The sequence below is a fragment of the Mytilus trossulus genome, chromosome 7 (genome assembly GCF_036588685.1).
Source record: "Mytilus trossulus isolate FHL-02 chromosome 7, PNRI_Mtr1.1.1.hap1, whole genome shotgun sequence".
Classification (NCBI taxonomy): Eukaryota; Metazoa; Mollusca; class Bivalvia; order Mytilida; family Mytilidae; genus Mytilus; species Mytilus trossulus.
In genome coordinates this window covers 13,014,141-13,034,648 of record NC_086379.1, presented here as the reverse complement: position 1 = coordinate 13,034,648, position 20,508 = coordinate 13,014,141, and the positions used below count along the sequence as shown (strand labels likewise).

The window sequence follows — 20,508 nt, the reverse complement described above, 5'->3', positions numbered from 1 at the left end:
GAAAACCCGCAACATATTGAAAATCTAAAATTGTTTTGAAAAAATAAAGTAATTCAATCTAAAAAATTAACTATTTATGATTTATGTGCTGAACTTTAAGGACAAAATTTTTGACCCAAATAATAAAGGGCATGACCTTTTGTAGTTTGTACAATTTTTATTTCCCGATTTCCAATTAATATTTATGTGCACTTTGCTATTTGCCACATTGAGATAAAATATAAAAAAAAGGTGGTCCATGGGACACAGATGCTCTTGCTTGTAAATAATCAAGAGTCAATTCTCAAATTCAAACCTATTTAAAGTTTATGACATTTGTTTCTGTATGTTGTCATAAAGGATTGCTCTGGGGTTTGGGTGCTCTTATTGTTCAATCACAAACAGGATCTCGGTAACTTGTGATCTGCAGAAATAATGCCCTGCCTTAGTCGAACTTGATCTGTATTGGTGAAAACAAGCCTTCAGAACATTAGGTCAAGGCAGACTAAAGTAAGAGTATAGAAACAAATTTCTGAACATCAGTTTGTCTGTACAGATGGGCAAGAGTAAACCTTACCCCCCACCCCACCCTTTTGCACATCTAAAAGACTTCATGTCAACTATTTTGTTTAAATGTTTATGAGTTCCTTGATAGCAATTCTTAAATTCTTAAAAAATTAAATATATGTTAATTAAACTTATATTTCTGCCTTACTAGTTTTCTTAAGTGTTGATCTGAAATCTGTTAAAAGCTTTATTTTTTACAGCAGAAATTAAATGTATATATATATATCTTCTTTTATATATCTTAAGTTGGTATTGTCCTCATTTAAGAATTTCTTTTCTTTCAATTTTTTTCTACAACTCCTTTAAAAAATTATGAAATATGAGTTGACATTACTTATAACAAGTTTAAGTAATTAAAATTACTTTCATGCTTTAATTTCAAGGACATATTAACACTTCTTGTCATATCTTAATGTTTATAACTCAATAACATTTTTTTTTTCCGTCAATAAAGTAATTTCATTCTTATGGAAAATTAAAGTCACAAGTTTGTAATACATAAACAGGTGTCATGTCTGTGTTTAGGTTATAAACATTTTATTTCCCCACTAATTATGACGACAATTAGACTCTTTTGAAACGTAATGATTCGTAGAATTCAAGAATGAATGAAAATTATCCTAGCTAAAAGGATGTTTTGTAAGGGAGAAAATTATAAAATGCAACTTTTGACATAAACAAATTATAAAAAGTATAGTACTTTAATGTCAGTAAATTATAAACATTTTTCAAAATCACTGAAGTGCGTTATTAGGTATTAACCATAAAAACTCAAGTTATTGTGGTTGCTTTCAATCTATTCTCTGACAAATTGCCATCTTTAATATTTTCATATCTTTATAAAGAATGTCAACAACTCTTTTAAATATCACTATCTTATCTGATCCCAAAGCACAAAAACAGTTGCCGTCAAATACGTCAGACATTTCGTCATTTCATTAGTAGTAGATGGACTGTAATTCCAAATTTATGTTAATCATTTTGTTTGTTCAACAATTTGTAACCAATTTTGGAACACGCTTTGTAAATTAGTCCTCATTATAATATATTTAGATATATTTGGTTGTAAAAATTAATTTGCCTTATTACATGCATTACAATTTGTGTCACATGAGAATAAAATAAAATTATAAACATGTGCCAGATCTAGGAGCATAGAATAAAAACAAGATTTGTAAGGGGAGATAACTATGGAAAGATTTTTCTCAATGAAAAAAAAAGAGAGTTATCTTCAGAATGGAAGATTTTGCCTCAAGAAGATGGTCATAAAGTTGCAAAACAAATAATTGTAATGTAAAACTACTTGAATGATGACTACCAACTCCCTATATAGCCAAGTTTAAATTTCATCCCAAATAAAATTCATCAGGTAAACACTCTGGGAGAAACCATTTAAATCTAGAAGAGCCTTAAATGTTTCACTGACAGCAGATTTTCAAGGACCTTTTGAATCTTCCACTAGTGATAGAATCAACAAAAACATTCACAAAGAAGGGTTTGAAAGGAAATCTCACCAATAATTCTGCTTTCATAAAGTCACTTGTTTCAAAATAATTTACCATGCAGATAAAAGAGATTATTTTATATTGTAATAAGTGCAAGATTTATAAGTTTATACACCTTCTTCTTTTCTGTAATTTCCTCCTACTAATAATGAGCACTCCTTTCATCGTCTCAAGCTGACTAACTTCGTGTTGTGCATATAGTCATCTGCTGCAAGATTTTGTTTCTTGCTTTCATTCTCATATAAACATTACAAATGTCTTCATGTTATTGGAATATTAAAAGCAAATGGAACCATTTTCTTACCTTATCTAACTCTGCTTTCTCCCTTATGAATGCTTGTTCTATCTCTCTCTCCACCCTCTGTCTCTCAGAAAGTTCTTCCCGTATTTTAATAGAGTTTTTGCGTTTGATCTCGGCTAACTGTTGTTGTATTCGTCTAACGCTTTGTTCTTGTTTTTGTCGAGCATATTCAGAGTTTCTGACTTGATTGTATAAGTTCTTTTCTTGGTCTTCTCCTTTGTTAACCATTTTCTTAAAAAAAAAAACAGAAAATTTGCATTTAACTATAATGACTGGTACGTATACAAAAATTAACAAGAATAAAAAATATGGTTTAGTGGCAAATCAATGCCATTCTTACTAAAACTATTATAGAGAACAAATGGCTTTCTATATATATGACTAGACACATCAAAGATTTTATTTATGATTAAGAGAATAATATGGGGGTATTTCAAAGACAACCTTCTTAATTCAGTTGTCTATAAAATCGTCCTAAATAAAAAAACTATGATTTAAAGAAGAAAACTGGACCTCTAAAAGTATTGATTTTCAAATTCGCTCATCCAAAAAACTTACAAAAGAATGGTAGAAACAAACAATAAACTGTAAGCAATTTTTCACAGTTGTTTTAATAATTTTGAAAAAAAAATATAGTAATTAACACCACCATGACCACTGAAGTTTTTTAGTCTCCCAGAAAGACATGTTTTGCCTGTCATCTCTAAATTCTAAAAGTACATGATGTAGAAATGGTAAAATTGATCTTTTTTTTGTTTTTGTTTTGTTTTGTTTTTTAAAACCCAACAACTGCAAAATCAGTAATTATCACCACTGGAGTTTGTGAGTCTCCCAGAAAGACATGTTTTGTCTGTCCTCTATAAATTCTATAAGTACCAAAATTGATGTTTTGGGATTGGAAACCCAAGCTCTCACTAAAAAAATTAAAGAAGTTGCAGGACTATCATGTAGAAGAACAATGGTGGTAACAAGACAGAAGAGACCCTATCCACATTAGTCCAGTCAAACTAAGATTTAACCTCAAACTAATTGCAACAGAAAATGTTTTAGTTCTAATCTATAGCATTATGCCCTTTATATACACAGAAAATAGTCCCATAAAATCTAACTTGAGGAAAACTCAAAATCAGCACTTTTAATTTCCTATGGAAATCAACATTGGAAGGGGAGATAACTCTTACAAAATGAGTCTTTGTTGGTCAGTTTTTGGTAGTTTTTCTTGAAATGTATGAACAGTATGATACTTTGATGGGGTTATAAGTTTGTATTTGACTGAAATATATAATCTTCTGCTCATGAAATGTACAAAACCAAAATGGTATGGGTAGTTTTATTTTTTTCATGCATTTTTTCATTAAAGAATTTGCAAATTTGAAGCTTTGTAACCATTTTGAAAAAATAATGTGAAAATTTGGTAATGTTTATATCTGTATATTATATTATTTCAGCAACTTACTTATCTAAAGAAACTTTAAACCACAAAAAGAAGAATTCATGCTTAATTATTTTTATTAAATTTGAGATTCTTCACCTTGACATGTTGAAAAATTCAATAAATGGTCAACTAATGAATTACGAAATCTAGATTAAAGCTTGATGAAATATATGAAAACACCTTAAGAGTTGTTTATTATACTGTAAAGACCGTTAAAAAATCAAGAATCAATACATTCTGATGAAAAGAAGCGGTAAAGTTATAATTTTGTATCAATTTTTATTGATATTTCTGCCTTTTTTGCAAGAGTTATCTCCTTTTTCAATACAAATCTCCATAGGAATTCTAAATGGTGATTGTTTTAGTCTTCCTCAAGTTAGATTTTATGGGACTTTTTTCTGTGTATATTTGGGGTATAATGCTAAAGATTAAAACTTAAAAATCTTCTGTTGCAATTACTTTTAGGTTAGGGTCAAATTTATGCTAGATTGACTGGACATCTAGATGCCATCAAGTAACATATTAAAAGCATCATAGAATAAGGGTATATGTCCCTCTCTGACTCAAAATATTTAACAAAGTCATAAACATAATATGTTTAATCATAAAATGTCAAACATAAATGCTGACATTTAGTGCAAAATCATGTTGGTTCAGAAATAAAATCTTATTCCAAAATATAAGTTATCATATAACATCCTTTGATTCATTGTCACAGTATAACTTATTCAGTGGCCAATCCAGGGGGTGGGGGGTTCCAGGGTTGGAACCCCCTTTTTTTTTTGGACGATAAATGCATTTGAATGGGGACATGTAGTTGGAACCCCCCTTTTTAGTCCTGGGTTAAACACCCCCCTTTTTAAATTGGCTGGATCAGCCCCTGCTTATTCCTGCTGAGGTGACCTTAAGCAAGAACAAATCAATCATCTCTGTTTTTGAATCATCATTCTGCAAAGTTATGTAAAAAAATATTCTAAATTGATATTGAACCTTAAAATTTATTCTTGTCAAATCCATGATGAATGCGTCTGATATATAATATTCTAGAAACAGAATGTCCTCCTGGGTCTGAACAAATTAAGTGACAAAATGATAAAATCAAGTCTTTTATCAGAGTACAAAAAGACGCTCATGTCGCTTTAATCCCCAATAACCAGATGTTCTCGACTCAAAACAACTGCAGGGATCTACCATTACAAGGTCGATAACGTAAATGAATGGCTATTCAATTTCAACGACAACTATTTCGTCAATAGCTTGCCACACAAGTTGATTAATTTTTTTTATAATTATTATGTCAAAAATATTTACCAAATAATCTAGTTATAACTAATAGTCACAATGTCATATTTTGTATGATATATAGGGAAAAACAAGAATGCTATGTCATTACCGATGAATGACAAAAAATATCCGCAATCAATTTCATATTTGTGGTTTTGTAAGTTGAAATACATCTGTATGATCTTGATTATGTAAGTAAGAAGTTTAAAAATCCTCAATCCAAAGTTCTGTGACTTCTTTTTTTGTGTAATGACATGAGTAAGTGCGTAGAACTTTTTTTTTTACATGTAACAAATAAAATGTGCTTCCTTGTCAAATCTCAATTGAACAACTTGAAAGGGAAAATCCAATCATTATTTGTTACATCTGACCTAACAAAAAACATGCAGATACACACATTGTTTGTTATTATTGACTTAAATGTCAATAAGATAAAACTAGAAGGGGTTTTCTGCAAAATTTTATCATTAATGTTATGGTTTATGAAGCTAGAATCTTTTAACAAAGTCACCTAACAAGCTTAACCTATAAGCACTTAGATACCAAGCATGACAACTGGTTCTTAAACACAGTTTGATATATATATATATATATATATGTAAAAATAGACATGCAATGACCAAAGATGACAACCAACAACTAGAGTAAAAAATGTCTTTGAAGCACTGAAAAAAGAAAGTACTGGCAATAGAAGGTATTATTCTGTCAACATTTAAAATGGAAATGAGGAATTTTTCAAAGTGCCAACAACCCAACCAAAGAGCAGAAAACAGCCAAAGGCTACCAATAGGTCTTCAATACACTGAGAAAATCCTGCAGCTGGAGGTATGCTTAAGCAGGTCCCTACACAACAATGTGTACTAGTTTTAAGTGATAACTTAACTCTGAAATATTTAAATAAACTAAAATCAAAAATCATACAAGACAAACAAAGACCTAGGAAGTTATTTACATGAACACAGACAAATTAAAAAAAACAAAAAAAACCTCAAGTCTTTACAAAACTCTATTATTTCATATATTGAAACCAGTCTTGATTTATAAAAGCATGTTGTAGATAAGCATATATAGCAGGTCAACAAATATTTTATTTTTACTTTACTTTACTTACTTTGAAAAATTTGAGTGAGTCTTCATGTTTTCGTCTTTCCTGATCAGCATTTCGTCGTTTAAATCGTCCCTCCCATACAAGCTGCTGAGCTTCCTCTTTCTCCTTTTTGTTCCTCAAATTTGTTGTCATATAATGTACTCTTCTGGCATTGTGAGACTGAAAACAAAACAAATGTATGACAGTTAATTTTTGTATACAAAAGATTTAAAACTCCAGATGGTCCCATGCAATCCCTTGTATAAGTCATCACTTAAGGTAGAAAACTGTAAAGTCAACCAGTGGCAACCAAAATGCAGGCCTTCAAAGTGAATTTAAGCCTAAGGTAAGATAAATATTTGTTTTTGTATAAGCAGAAATTTTGGCTTGCAAATTTAACCTAACAATCCTTAAAAGAGTAACTTCAAATGTTCCTCCAAAGAATGTGGTATGTTTTTTCCCAACACAAGGCATGTCATGATAATGCCATCTGAGTATATAAACAAAAGAACAGACTATTAATTGATGTACTTGTGATTCTTAACATTCAAGCCCAAAAAGCATACATAACAACAAGATTATGATGGTCTCAATCTCTATACTGAGCTCTGTGATACTGATTCTACAGCTAGCTCAGCATCTGCATTAAGACTCTAAGGTTGTAATATCATATTTTGCTTATACATGTATTTCAAAGTTACCCTTATGTAATTGCCATAGATGTCATTGACAAATGTAAATTTAGGATTCTTTAACATCTGACCCCAGATCTACTGAGGTCAACTGATGTCAATACACCAATGACTAATGAACAGGCACACACAGGGACAATATGCAGCATGCAAATATTATTGAGTGTTATTGACTTTTTCTTTTCATTTGACAATAACAGATCTGTATTTCAAAAGTCATTCAAGTAAAATGTTAATTTAGCTGCATTCAATGTACAGTTTTGGGTTGACTTTAGAAACCCTCAGAAACATTACAATTGAAATAGTGTGGCTTGTGAATTTTGTGATACTCTACTCTTTTTATAGATAATTAAATCTTCTATATTAAGATTTTTGTTGCTGATGACAGGCCACCTTCCCTTCACAACTTAAGCTATAAATAGCTGGTGAACAGTCAATCCTTTACTATTTATAAAGATAATTTAATCTTCTATATAAAGGTTTTGATTGCTGATGACAGCTAATATAAGCACCAATCTGTCAACTCTTGGTATATTTAAAGAAGGGAAGGTGGCACATATAATGCGAATTGACAGATTGGTGCCACCTTCCCTTCTTTAAATACCAGTAGCTGGTTAAAAGTGAAATTTCCACAAAGGTGATTAATATCAAATATAAGTAAAAGCTGAAACATTAACAACTTCAGCTAGTGTGTAATAATGGACATGTGCAAAACACCTTTTAGTCTAAAAAAGTATTTTCTACATCTAAATATAAAAATGACAATAATTGCAAAAATGAGGTTTGAAATAGCTCGAAATTAAGTAGCACATGTTCCTTAAAAAAAAACTGGGAAAATATAATTGGTAGATTCAAACAAATCCTTTATGATAAACTAAAATACAACAATTAAGACTACCAATAACAAAACTGATGAAGTTGTAAAAAAACAAACATAAACCTTAGCACCTGTCTTTAACGATCTGCAAACAGATAAGCCATGTTACTTGGTATAGTTGTGAATTTGATGACCCAATAAAACAGTTTTAAACCTATTCACTCAAGCCACAATTAAACTAATTTCTCCAATTTCACAGGAGTTCACACAAAAACATTGCAAAGTATTCAGCTTTGTGGGGGTATTATAACCACAATGTGATTTATAGCCTCAATTTGAATTCTGACAGGTTGACATTTTGCTTTTTGAATTGATGTACAATTTAACTAGTAATTGTATTAATTAGCTTCATTTAAAAGTTTTTTTTCTGATATTGAAAATTATTTAAAATAATTGTGAAAGAGCAGACCAAATATTGGGATTTTTTTCATAAAAATAAATGTGAATGTCACAAATTATTAAAGTTGACGAATTAAATTGATTATTCTTAATATGTAATTGTGTTTTCTTTCATAACAGTTTGACATTATGATACATTTTCAAGACATTTTCAATTGCATATTAATTGAAAAGAAAATGAGTTGTAGTTTACCTTTATTTTAACTGATGACATTTTAATCGCAATCTGAATTAAAATTAAAATCAATTCTCATATAATATGATTTTATTCACATGGCATTCCAGTTTTACAAGGAATTCATTAATTTACTTTGCCTCCTAAATTTTGATAAATTAGTCTTTTATGAATGAACCTTCCAACACAAAATTGTAAAATATTGGGAAAATTTTATTACTGAACCCATTCATGTAAATGGTGATGATGTAAAACTTAACATTATCATATCTATACTTGTGTTGTTAGTGGTTTTTTTGTAGATTCCAAAGAAGTCCTGCGCTGGAACTTCCAAAAGTTTGGGTCAAAAAGATCGTGAATTATATTAAAATGACCGCAAAAGTCTTGAAAACTAAAAAGTATATGACCGTTTCATGCTTTGCCCAGCCGGACTTTTAACAGACATTATACAAATGACTGGAATATATGACTGTTTTGGAAGCCTTGCCTGGAAGTCCATGTGGTGTGTTGTACTGTGCAAATTCAAAGAAAAGTAAACAAGAAATGCGTCCCAAGTACACGGAAGCCCCACTTGCACTACTATTTTCCATGTTTGGTTGACCATAAAATTGGGGTAAAAACTCTATTTTGGCATTAAAATTAGAAAGATCTATTCATAGGGAACATGTGTACTAAGACTTAAACTTCACCAAAAACTACCTTGACCAAAAACTTTAACCTGAAGCAGGACCAGCAGACAGATGAACGGACGGACGAACAGATGAACGAACAGAAGGACGAAAGAACAGACCCGCAGACCAGAAAACATAATGCCCTTCTATTATCGTAGTTAGGGCAGAAAAACAATGGCAATTGATAAATGGGGAGTTAAAATCATTTCTTCTAGTTACTTATCTTAAACTTTCCTTGTATAATTTTAAATTGTGGTTATTCAACTTTAATACCATAGAACATAATGTTACAGTAAGAGTTTTCATATAATATTATAGTAATAATTTTAGAAGCATGAATTTACAAATTTATTTAACCCCGTTATACATTGAAATTAAAATTATGACATGCCTTTAATAAATGTTTGTACCTAAAACCTACACATTTTTGAAACTTTAAAAAAAATGTGACCTATAATGACCAAATAATGCTGTGTCACAAGAATGTTTTAAAAATCATCTCTAGATCTTACTGATGTCGACTTTTAACTAGTGCCATGTTGTGACATTTCTCCGTATCAGAAGCTACAAACAGTGACAAAAATTAAGTACATTGTAAAATTAGCCAAGTAATGTTACGAGTCAAAAAACATCAATTGGTAATTCGAACACATAATTTTCCCCGAGATTGATGTTCACAAAATGGGTAGTTTACGATGTGACAAAAACATAAATGTTATTGGGTTTCCTGTAAACTTTTGTACCTTCGGTAAAAGCTGTTGTCAAATTGTAATTTTGTGAAAGCGATATTTAACACTGTTTATACCATTATGGAAACCCCTGGAGTAATTTATCCGATTGCATTGCAAGCTTTGTGTGTCCTTTGAGGAACATCAAAAATAATTAGTAGCTGGTTTAATATTTCTATTATTTGAAGTATGTTTTATCTTTCGGTTTAAATTTTGGGAGGTAATCACTTTTTACATGAAAACACCAAATAAACAGCTACCGATTTGAAAAAAACTTAAAGATTTGACAATAAGATATAATTTATTTTTATAATTTTGGCTGTAGTACTAATATTAGAAACGTGGGAATACATTAACACTGGAACAAATCTATGAAAGTTCTTATTTAAATACTAATTAAAGTATCAATTTAGATTAATGCGCTTCAGGAAAATCAAACAGATACTAAATAAATGACTGATTTTATCAATTTGTCCTTTAAAAAAAGTAATTCATTTTTTTGGTAGATAAGAATTACATATACTTAACAATCAAATGAGTCTTCAAATTTGATAATGACAGGGTGAAAATACAGCTTTATAGTATTATGTACTGATTCACTTTTAACTTGTACCATAAGCTATGTATCTATAAACCAGTACATTTTATCTAGTATTGAAATCCTGGAGTGTTCTTATTTCATTTTATTTGGCAAAGAATTCTGCTTATTTTTTTTATAACTTTCACTCTGAAAAGGTTTTGATGTTTTTTACAAATTTCACACTGAAGTATGTTGTGATATCCATAAATCAAAATAGCTTCTTTTGGGAATATCGCATTATAAATTACCAAGTAATGATCCCTTCATTACAAATAATTTGTGTTGAAATGTCAGTTTATGTTATATTTTTTAAACTTCTTTAAAGATTTTAGCTTAATTAATTGCGGCCCGCACAGGCCAGGAAGATTGATTTGTTGAGGGATTTGAGATCGGTGATTATGATTACAAAATATGTTGGATTCCAGGATGTGACCATTTTATAGTTTTTACTTGAAAAATGCACAAAATCAACAGATTTTGTCAATATATCCAAAATGGACATACATGTATTTAAGAACCAATTTTGACGTTTAATGATAAAATTGAAATTCAAGGCAATATTTGGCCTAAACTTGTCCTTTTTCCAATCTTTTCATAAATAATACTTTTAACTCTTGAAATGACACAATTACATAAATACCTATCAAAGTTTTAACCAACAACTAAAGGGAGGCAACTAACATGTAACAAGACAATTATTAATATAAAAAAAACTATGATTGTACTAAAAGTTACCTGTGTTAAAAGAACATTTTCTTTTTCTTTTTTTTAACTATGTCTATGGTTTTTTTGAAAAACAAAAAAATAATTAAAACATTTTTTTTCATAAATTTGACTGTGGATTTCCAATTTTTTGTAATAACCAATTTCGAAGATTTAAGATAAATTAGATATTTCAATTGAATGAACTGATCTTTTTTATTTAGAATTTGAAAGGACACCTATTTTTTCACCAACTCCAACCTATGACCTCCAACACTTGTGGCTAGAATACTGCAACAAGACCACCACTCTTTTAACTTAATTGGATAATTGATTGTCTTAGGATCATATTGTCATGTAGACTTGTACTAAATTGATGCTTTAGGTAAGGTACAATGGTGCTATGTGTTTTACTTTGAATAAAAATATCAACTTTGAAAACCTTAAATTACAGATTTACGAAAAAGAAAATGACTACTTTCCTGTGCCCTGTGTGCCATATGATGATTATAAATAGACCTACAGCAGAGAAAACAAATGGCATACATATATCATCTATAAATTATACAGAATGTTTCCATTTATAAGGATAAAATTTCTACATTATACGTAAAATGAAAAAAAATGATACTAAAAACATAGGTTAACATCAACATCAAAACAGTTTTCCCATAAATCATCTATAACTAATAAACCTATATCAATTTGTAATGTACAACACCTGCAGATGTGGTAATGTATTAGGGTGAAATGTACGACAATTAGCGAAATTGACATCTCAAAACATTACTGTCAAGAAAAGTGTTTAAAATGCACTCAATTATGACTCCCATTTACATAAGATAAATGAAATGTTTCCATCAATAGTATCTGAAGAAAATTGTTAAACCCACTTAATAATTTTTGATAAAATTTACTTTAAAAAAAAAGTTTAATTTCTTCATTGCTACAATTTTCTCACTTATCTTTTCAACAGTGAAACATTTAATGAAAAAGAGTTGTTGATTTTTTTCTCCATTTTACACTTGCCTTTCTGTAGATTTTTGATTTGTTTATTTCATCTTTTTATGGATATCATATCAATGCAATGGTATGACTTTATATGACTATTAAGATGTAAATTTTTCCTTTGTACTTTGAGGCATTCAGTTTTAGATGGATACTTTCTTGTGGTGACTGGTATACAATAATATTCATACTCCATAAAATATCTATTAAAATAAAACTATATGTTTTACATCTAAATCAATGTATGGGATGGTCACATTTTATTGGAAAATACATAGGTGTTTTGAGTTTAATATCTGCTTGCAATAATTCGGTCACAATGTTAAACTGACTTGACATTTTCAACTTCACCCCAGACTTAAAAACCCAAAATTCAGTGTACATATTTAAAGTTTAACTTATAAATGAATTTAAAATATATTTGTCCTTAATCATGGCAACATAATTCTGCATTGAGTCAGAGTATACATGATGTCAAATGATTGTTCCAATGTTAGGCTGAAACATCCTTTGACTGAGTTTAAGCATTCATTAGGAAGGAATGAAGAAACCGTTTATAAATTAATGAAAAGTTGTCTTAAGAAGATTTTGGAATTGTTCTTAATATATCAAAATTAAATTTGTAAGGGTTCAGCGGAACCCAGTGTCTCGCCTACTTTTGCTGTAAATCACAGACACAACAAAAATGAGGTAAAAATCAATAAAAATATTCCTCTTGATACTATCTTATGATTGTAAGAAGCTTCTGTCCAAGTTTGGTAAAAATCTAGGATAGTTAACGAATCTAATAAATGTTTTAAAAACTTAAACTGCAGACTGTATGTAATGTTAACTGGAAGAAAATCTAAGTCCATTTAAAAGTAAAATACAGAAAAAATGGAGTTATCTTTTTACAAAATTTACTTCTAGATACTATCTTATAATCATAAACAAGCTTCTGTCCAAGTTTTGTACAAACACAGGATAGTTTAAGAAAGTTATCAAAATGTTAAAAACTTAAACCACAGAGTGAATGTAATGTTTCCCTGCAGAAAAACTAAGTCCGTTAAAAGTAAAATATGGAAAAAATGGATTTATTTTTTTACAAAATTTACTTCTGGATACTATCTTCTGATCATAAACAAGCTTCTGTCCAAGTTTGGTACAAACCCAGGATAGTTTAAGAAAGTTATTAAAATTCTAAAAACTTTAACCACAGAGTGAATGTTATGTTTCCCCGCAGAAAAAAACTAAGTCCATTTATAAGTAAAATACGGAAAAAATGGAATTTTATTTTTACAAAATATACTTCTGGATACTATCTTATGATCATAAACAGGTTTCTGTCCAAGATTGGTACAAACCCAGGATAGTTTATGAGAGTTATTAAAATTCTAAAAACTTTAACCACAGAGTGAATGTTATGTTTCCCCGCAGAAAAAACTAAGTCCATTTATAAGTAAAATACGGAAAAAGTGGAATTTTATTTTTACAAAATTTACTTCTGGATACTATCTTATGATCATAAACAAGCTTCTGTCCAAGTTTGGTAGAAATCCAGTATAGTTTAAGAAAGTTATTAAAATTTCAAAAACTTTAACCACAGAGTGAATATTTGTGGACGCCGCCGCCGTCGAACACGACGGAAAGTAGGATCGCTTAGTCTCGCTTTTTCGACTAAAGTCAAAGGCTCGACAATAATAATATCAGTAATGGTTGTTCCGTTGTATGAATGAAGTTGCAAGCATTTCATTGATAAATTGAAACAAATTGATATGAATGTGTGAGATTGCTTTCTTTACATTGTGTATATGATGTAATCCCCTGATTTTAGTAAGATCAAAAGGAAAACATACAAATCACATTTATTCTTCTCAAAGTTTTTTTATCATTATCATTAAAGTAGGGTTGTTATTGATCAAACTTCAAGACTCTTTAGTCTTTGGTATTTCAAGGTGAAATCCTTCTAAAGGTCTAAAGTACAAAATTCATTAAATTGCAGTGAAATTTGGTTTCATCAAGAAACATTATAATTACTAATTGAATAATTTCTGCTAAACTGTTCGGGTGAGGACTGATTTTTTTTATGATATTTTGCATTTAAAAAATGGAATATGAATAAAAACTATTATTATGGTTCCAGTGTTAAGTTATTTTAAAATTTTGAAAACTCTACATGTCTGTCTTCATTAAGGAGGACAAAAACCTATAGGAATGTGTCATACACAAATATTTAACCCATTCTGAATATAATTATGACAAAAAGCAAGATATATATTATATATAATATATAGCTTTCGATCTCTTAAATGTCTCCCTAAATATCATGCATATTTAACATTTTAAATATTTATCACTTTTGTACAAAAAGTTTGAGGTACATTTATGTCTACATTTACAAATTACATTTGTATTTGATCCCATAAATATTGACTGTTTTTGGTGACTATTTTTGGATGTATATACACTAGGCTAATTTAAAGTTATTGCTAGTTTTTAACCATAATCAAAGGAAGACAACTCTAATGAAACTTTCTGATTAAATATAGGATAAATTAAACAACTCAATAACTTCAGAAAGAGATATTAGAAAAAGCTGCAAGATGTCTTGCTGCAATAACACTTGAAATGTAGGAAACTGAGTTTTCTAGAATGAAAAGGCAAACATTTGATTCTATTTTTCAAATAGGCATTTAAAATTGTGCAACAATAAATATAGAAATAGCAGAAAATACTGCTATTTAACATTTTTTCACTGTTAAACACAAATTTTGATAATACAACATTACATACCTAAAAAAAATATGCAACATTTTTGTTTATAACACTAGGAGTAATTTCCAAAATAAAATTACATCTGAGGAATGCATTCATGCATATATTCAGTGGAAGATCCATCCTTTTGGAATTTGGTGAAAAAGTAAGAAGTGCTAATAAGTAAGCTTTAAATTATTATAAAGTATATTGATCACAGCATTTATATTCTTCAAAAAATAAAGTGCCAATGCTTGTTTCAAGGGGAGACAATTCCCAAAACTTCCTGTGTTTTTCAGGAAGAATAGTCTTTAACTCCATATTCCAAATGAGGTAAACATACCTTATAATTATACTTTTTTAAAATGAGCTGATACAAAGCTTTGGACATGTCACCACTTGAAATATTACTTTAAGTTTATTATGATAAATAATGTTTTCTATGTAAAATATGTATTTATATAATATTTCATATGTCATATTCATTATCATATCAACTCCCTCCCATTCAGACAAATGACAAAACCTATGAAATCAAACACACCTTTTTACATGCATAATTTCAAGTACCTGACATGTAATCCCTATTAACTGTAATATTTTTTCATACCTGTATCCTTTTTCAAGGTGTTTATTCTTGCAAATGGCTTGAACCAATAGCTTTATATTAACAGGTTGGTATTTCTATTTGTTTCACATCAAGGTTTGGTTTTACTATTTTCATTTATATCGGAACTTGCTGTAGAAGGAGTGATGTCCCTTGTAACAAAATACCAAAAAGATAGACAACAAATGCTAACATAAAGTTTAATTGTTACCTCTAATTTTTGTTGTATCTGTTTGGCTTTGAGATCCATTTCAGCGTGTAAGGCAGCTTCATTTAACTGTCTTTGTGTGTTAGAATTATCAGTCAACCTAAACTGAGTATCAGTTAAATGACGAGTTTCTGAAAATAAAAAAATAATGTTTTTTGTATGGTGTATCTTTACATTTCATAGAAAGTAGCTTTCTAATTCATTTAATCTTATTCAATTTAATCCTTCTCTTCCATTCCCTTCTATCAACAACACTAAGAATACCATTATTTCTTCAATAAAATGTACAAGATTTTTTATATGACTAGAAGTTTATAGCAGAAATCATATTAACTATGCAGAATTAAATTCAACTTTCAAAATACCAGTGAGGATTTTTTTGTTTCTTTATCCTGTTGAAACCCGTACTTTGCTTCCATTTTGTGACCTCTTGGTTTTTTATAAAATGAAATGCATTTATAATTTTTTTTTCAAATCCCACATCTCAAATACACCTTTCAAAAAATTAATTAAATTTATTTTTATCAAAATTTCCAGATTGTTTCACAATAATTTCTTCCAAAACATGTACATATTTTAAATATGTGTATCTCTATTTTGACTTGTCTCCTAAACTATTCTGACTATGTTTAATGTACTATTTGTCCTTATCTTTTACATTTTTCACTTTATATCTGATTTATGGATGAGGTGATTCAAATTCACTGGTGCCTTTTAATTGTCCACACCTTTCAGCTAAAATACCCTGATTTTGTATTTTCTAAAGGCTGAAAAAGACCCTTTAGCCAAGTAATTACTAAAAACAAAAGGTGGGGATCTTAAAGTTTATTTTTTGGTGATTTTGATGTATACTACTTAATCTATTGAAGAAACTTTCATTTCTTCATTATACTATTGCAATGTTGAATTTCAGCATTATGAAAGATAAAAAAAAATTGCTAAAAAAAACCTTACCATCTCTCTTTTTAATATCTAAATGTGACTTCGTTACATTTAAATCAGCACTTAATTTTCTTTTGTTTGATTCTGCTGCCTTAGTGTCCCCATCACTTCTCCTGTTAATAGAAAAAACCTTCCTCCTTTATAAGGTTCACTTACTAAAATGTGATACATGAAACAGATTGTCTTTTTCTGTTTCTAACATAATACTGTGGATTCATTATTATTCATTCAGGCCTGTAGCCAGGAATTTCCAAGGGGGGGTTCTTTGGACTCACAAACTCGACTTTAACAGTCACATTAGAACAGAACATTGACTTTAACAGTGCTTATTTATTTTCAAGGTGGGGTTCGTCCGAACCCCCCTGGCTACGGGTATGTCATTTGATACCAATTTTTTGGATTTTGTGGAAATTAAATATTCAACAAATGACAAATGTTCTATAGGCTTGTATGCAGGCTTTTGCAAAATCATAAGATCAAATATCCACAAAGATGTAAGTTTTCCTTAATCCAAGAAAATGGATATCTACAAAAATAAATGAATCTTCAATATACAATAAATAAATCAAAACCATTCAAAAGTGGACTATGTACTGAGTATGTACTGAGTTAGAAAATTGTAAGAGTTACAGTAAACCTGATTGGTAAATATACACATTAAAATAAAGAGGTTTGAAGCTATTGTCGAGACAAACTGGTTGCAGAATGGAAACATCAAAATTACTTTATGTCAGATTGAACAAGGGAAATAACCCAGTTTATCAAACAAAACCAAACATGCCAACCTCTAAATTACTTTTTGTCAGATGTAACAAGTGAAATAATTCAGTTTATCAAACAAAACTATACATGCAAGAAAAAGAAAAAGCCTTTTGTTTACTTTAAAAAATTAAAATTATCCTCTTTGACCAGTATATACATGATACAGTTTTATGTTGTTTGTCATCTTTATGTAATTTGAAAGGAACTTTGTGAAATTTAATTTTCAATTATTGGAGTGAATTTTCAAAAAATAAAGTAGAAATATTCCAGTATTCATTTCAAATACAAAAGGAGCAAACATTTCTCCCAAGTGAAACATTTCACATAAACGATAAGAGAATTCTAATAAACTCAGACTGTACATTATTGATCCCTATATGTCTTTTGTTCATGAGGTTGTTGTTTGACTGCTGGCTATGTCTCCTTTTAATTATACTTACATCATTTTATTTTCTACAGATTTATCAGCTGATACGTCTTCATTTATCTTGTTGGCTTCCTGTCGCTTCTTCTCTCTGAAATAATGGCACAAATTTTACAACCTTACAAAATCAACATATTTTGTTTGTATATATATTATCATTATAATAGAATTTGTTTATTAAAAATAATGTATGTAACATGCTCTTTATGCTTAGATGCATGATTTTGTTATTAGTTGTTAGTGGCTTTGAATTAGCTGTCAGATAACTGCAAGTACTCTCAGATCTGTTCATTGTCTTTTTGTGTCGGGATGTATAAGTACCAGGACATGTCCACTTGTATTTTTGTCCATCTGATGAATTGAGCCTTTTTCAACTGATTTTTATAGTAAGTTCTTACATGTCTTATGTTGTACTGTTATACCACTGTCCACTGGTTAGGGGGAGGGTTGGGATCCAGCTAACATGTTTAACCCGCCACATTATTTATGTATATGCCTGCCCCAAGTCAGGAGCCTGTAAATTCAGTGGTTGTCGTTTGTTTATATGTTACATATTTTTTTTCGTTCATTTTTTTACATAAATAAGGCCATTAGTTTTCTCGTTTGAATTGTTTTACATTGTCTTATGTGGGCCTTTTATAGCTGACTATGCGGTATGAGCTTTTCTCATTGTTGAAGGCCGTACCCATAGTTTTTAATGTCTGTGTCATTTTGGTCTTTTGTGGATAGTTGTCTCATTGGCAATCATACCACATCTTCTTTTTTTTATATATCTTAATAAAATTCCTACTTTGGAAATTATTCTAAATTGAGGATTATAGGCTTTGGCTATACTTTTTGTCTTTTTTCTTTTTAAATATATACTCTGCAATTTTATAATGAGTTAGTTAAGGATCTTAAAATAGTTTGGCCTCATGCTCCACAGGAGAGGCATTTATTATTGAAATATGTATCTGATACAATAAAATGTGTACTGTTGATGTTAAAACAAGTACTGTTAATTCAGAAATTATTGTGAAGTTTTATTATCACATTTGATTTTTTTTATTCTGAATTAAACAGAAATTATCTCAATATCACAAAAACTAAAATTGCATTTTTTTTAAAATGACAAATTTGAAATAATAAATGCACACAATAATTTCTGAATTTACAGTATATGAAAGGATACATACTTGTTCAAATCAAATTGTTGTTTTCTGCCTTTCTGAGCCTCCATATTCAAAGTAATGGCTAAGTCTGTTAGTTCTTGTTGTAATCTGTGCTCTTCTTCCTAAAAAAACCAACAGCATTGTATCAAAAAGAGACAGAAGACACAAAAAAGGCAATAAGTCCACGAATTCCGATACTACAAAAGAAAAAATTACTAACAATATAAGGAATCATTTCTAAAACAACTAACCCTATTTGGTTTTCATTTCGAAAAATACACAGATAAATTGGTTATCACAGTGCTATAAAATCTTGCGCAGTTATCATAAAAAATATTTTTATGAAAATATTCTTCATAAAGCACAAAATGTCAATATTCTCCTCAGATACTAAAACAACCTTTAAATAGACTTATTAAGAAGGGATATAGTTACGATACTGTTGTTAGGTCATTAAAGATTGCATATTTTGGCGTTAATATTGATTCACTTATAGGGTCTTTGCATCGGAACTAAACACATTTATTCAATCAAAGCGCGAAAGCGCTGTAAAGGCAGTTAATTACAGGTTGTGTGTATTTCTAGTCCAGTTATATCATTATCTTCCATGGATAGAACAGAGGTGGTTTGTAGAATTTAAGATTTAGAGTTCTTTTGTACCTATTTCACCTATATCTAGTCTACTGTTTACAGTATATTTTCTGTGCCTCCCATGAAATGCATTTTTAGCCATGGCCTTGTCAGTTTGCTTTAAATTTATGAGTTTGACTGTCCCTTTGGTGTCGTCCGTCCCTTTTCTTTAGACATATAAGAACTTTTCCTTTTCAATATAAATAGACTATTTTTAATTATTGATTGTATACACATATTCTATGACTCCCATAAAAAAAAGTTCACAAAGATTGACTAGTCTCTGTACTGTGTGTATAGCAAGGACATCAAGTAACATAATGGTAAATGTACATAGTAACATGTCAACTTTTTTGATGACCATACCTGTCAACTGTCAGTTTTTGCAGAGTATTTCCCCAATCGAGCTCAAGGCTCCCAAATGGAAATTTTGTAAGAGCAATTTTGTCGACTATTTTAAAGAAAACAATTAATTTAACAATGGCTATGAACTTGCTAATGCACGAAGAAGCCAAAATCCACATTAGAATATATTTGTAGGGAATCCATGACAAATCGCCCCACTTTTCACTAACTCGCCCCACTTTAAAAACAAGGGTGCACACACTGAAATGTCTATTCTTCTTTACTAATCATTGATATTATGTTGATAGTCCTAATAATAAAGCGTTATTACAACTGTCACATAATCTTAACATAAACCAAGAAAACTAAACATTGACCTTTGAACCATGAAAATGAGGTCAAGGTCAGATAAACCATGCCAGGTAGACATGTACAGCTTACAATTCTTCCATACAACAAATAAAATTGACTTATTGCTTATAGTTTAAGAAAAACAGACCAAAACACAAAAGCTTAACACTGAGCAATGAACCGTAAAAAATGAGATCAAGGTCAAATAAAACCTGTGCGACTGACATATAGATCATGAAATATTTCCATACACCAAATATAGTTGACCTATTGCATATAGTATTAGAAAAAAAGGCCAAATCTCAAAAACTTAACTTTGACCACTGAACCATGAAAATGAGGTCAAGGTCATATGACACCGGCCA

At 29.8% G+C, this 20,508-nt stretch overlaps 1 protein-coding gene across 2 annotated transcripts in view; it reads right to left on the bottom strand.

The window, feature by feature from the left end:
• LOC134724653 (calponin homology domain-containing protein DDB_G0272472-like) overlaps positions 1 to 20,508 on the bottom strand; it is a 41,619-nt gene that overhangs the window by 9,225 nt on the left and 11,886 nt on the right. For both annotated transcript variants that reach the window (XM_063587804.1, XM_063587803.1), the window contains 6 exons: positions 18,842 to 18,939; positions 17,683 to 17,757; positions 16,493 to 16,593; positions 15,542 to 15,669; positions 6,183 to 6,338; positions 2,356 to 2,583 (listed from right to left, as the gene is read on the bottom strand). In XM_063587804.1, coding sequence (XP_063443874.1) covers positions 2,356 to 2,583; positions 6,183 to 6,338; positions 15,542 to 15,669; positions 16,493 to 16,593; positions 17,683 to 17,757; positions 18,842 to 18,939 — 786 coding nt within the window. The remainder of the gene's footprint in view (positions 1 to 2,355; positions 2,584 to 6,182; positions 6,339 to 15,541; positions 15,670 to 16,492; positions 16,594 to 17,682; positions 17,758 to 18,841; positions 18,940 to 20,508) is intronic.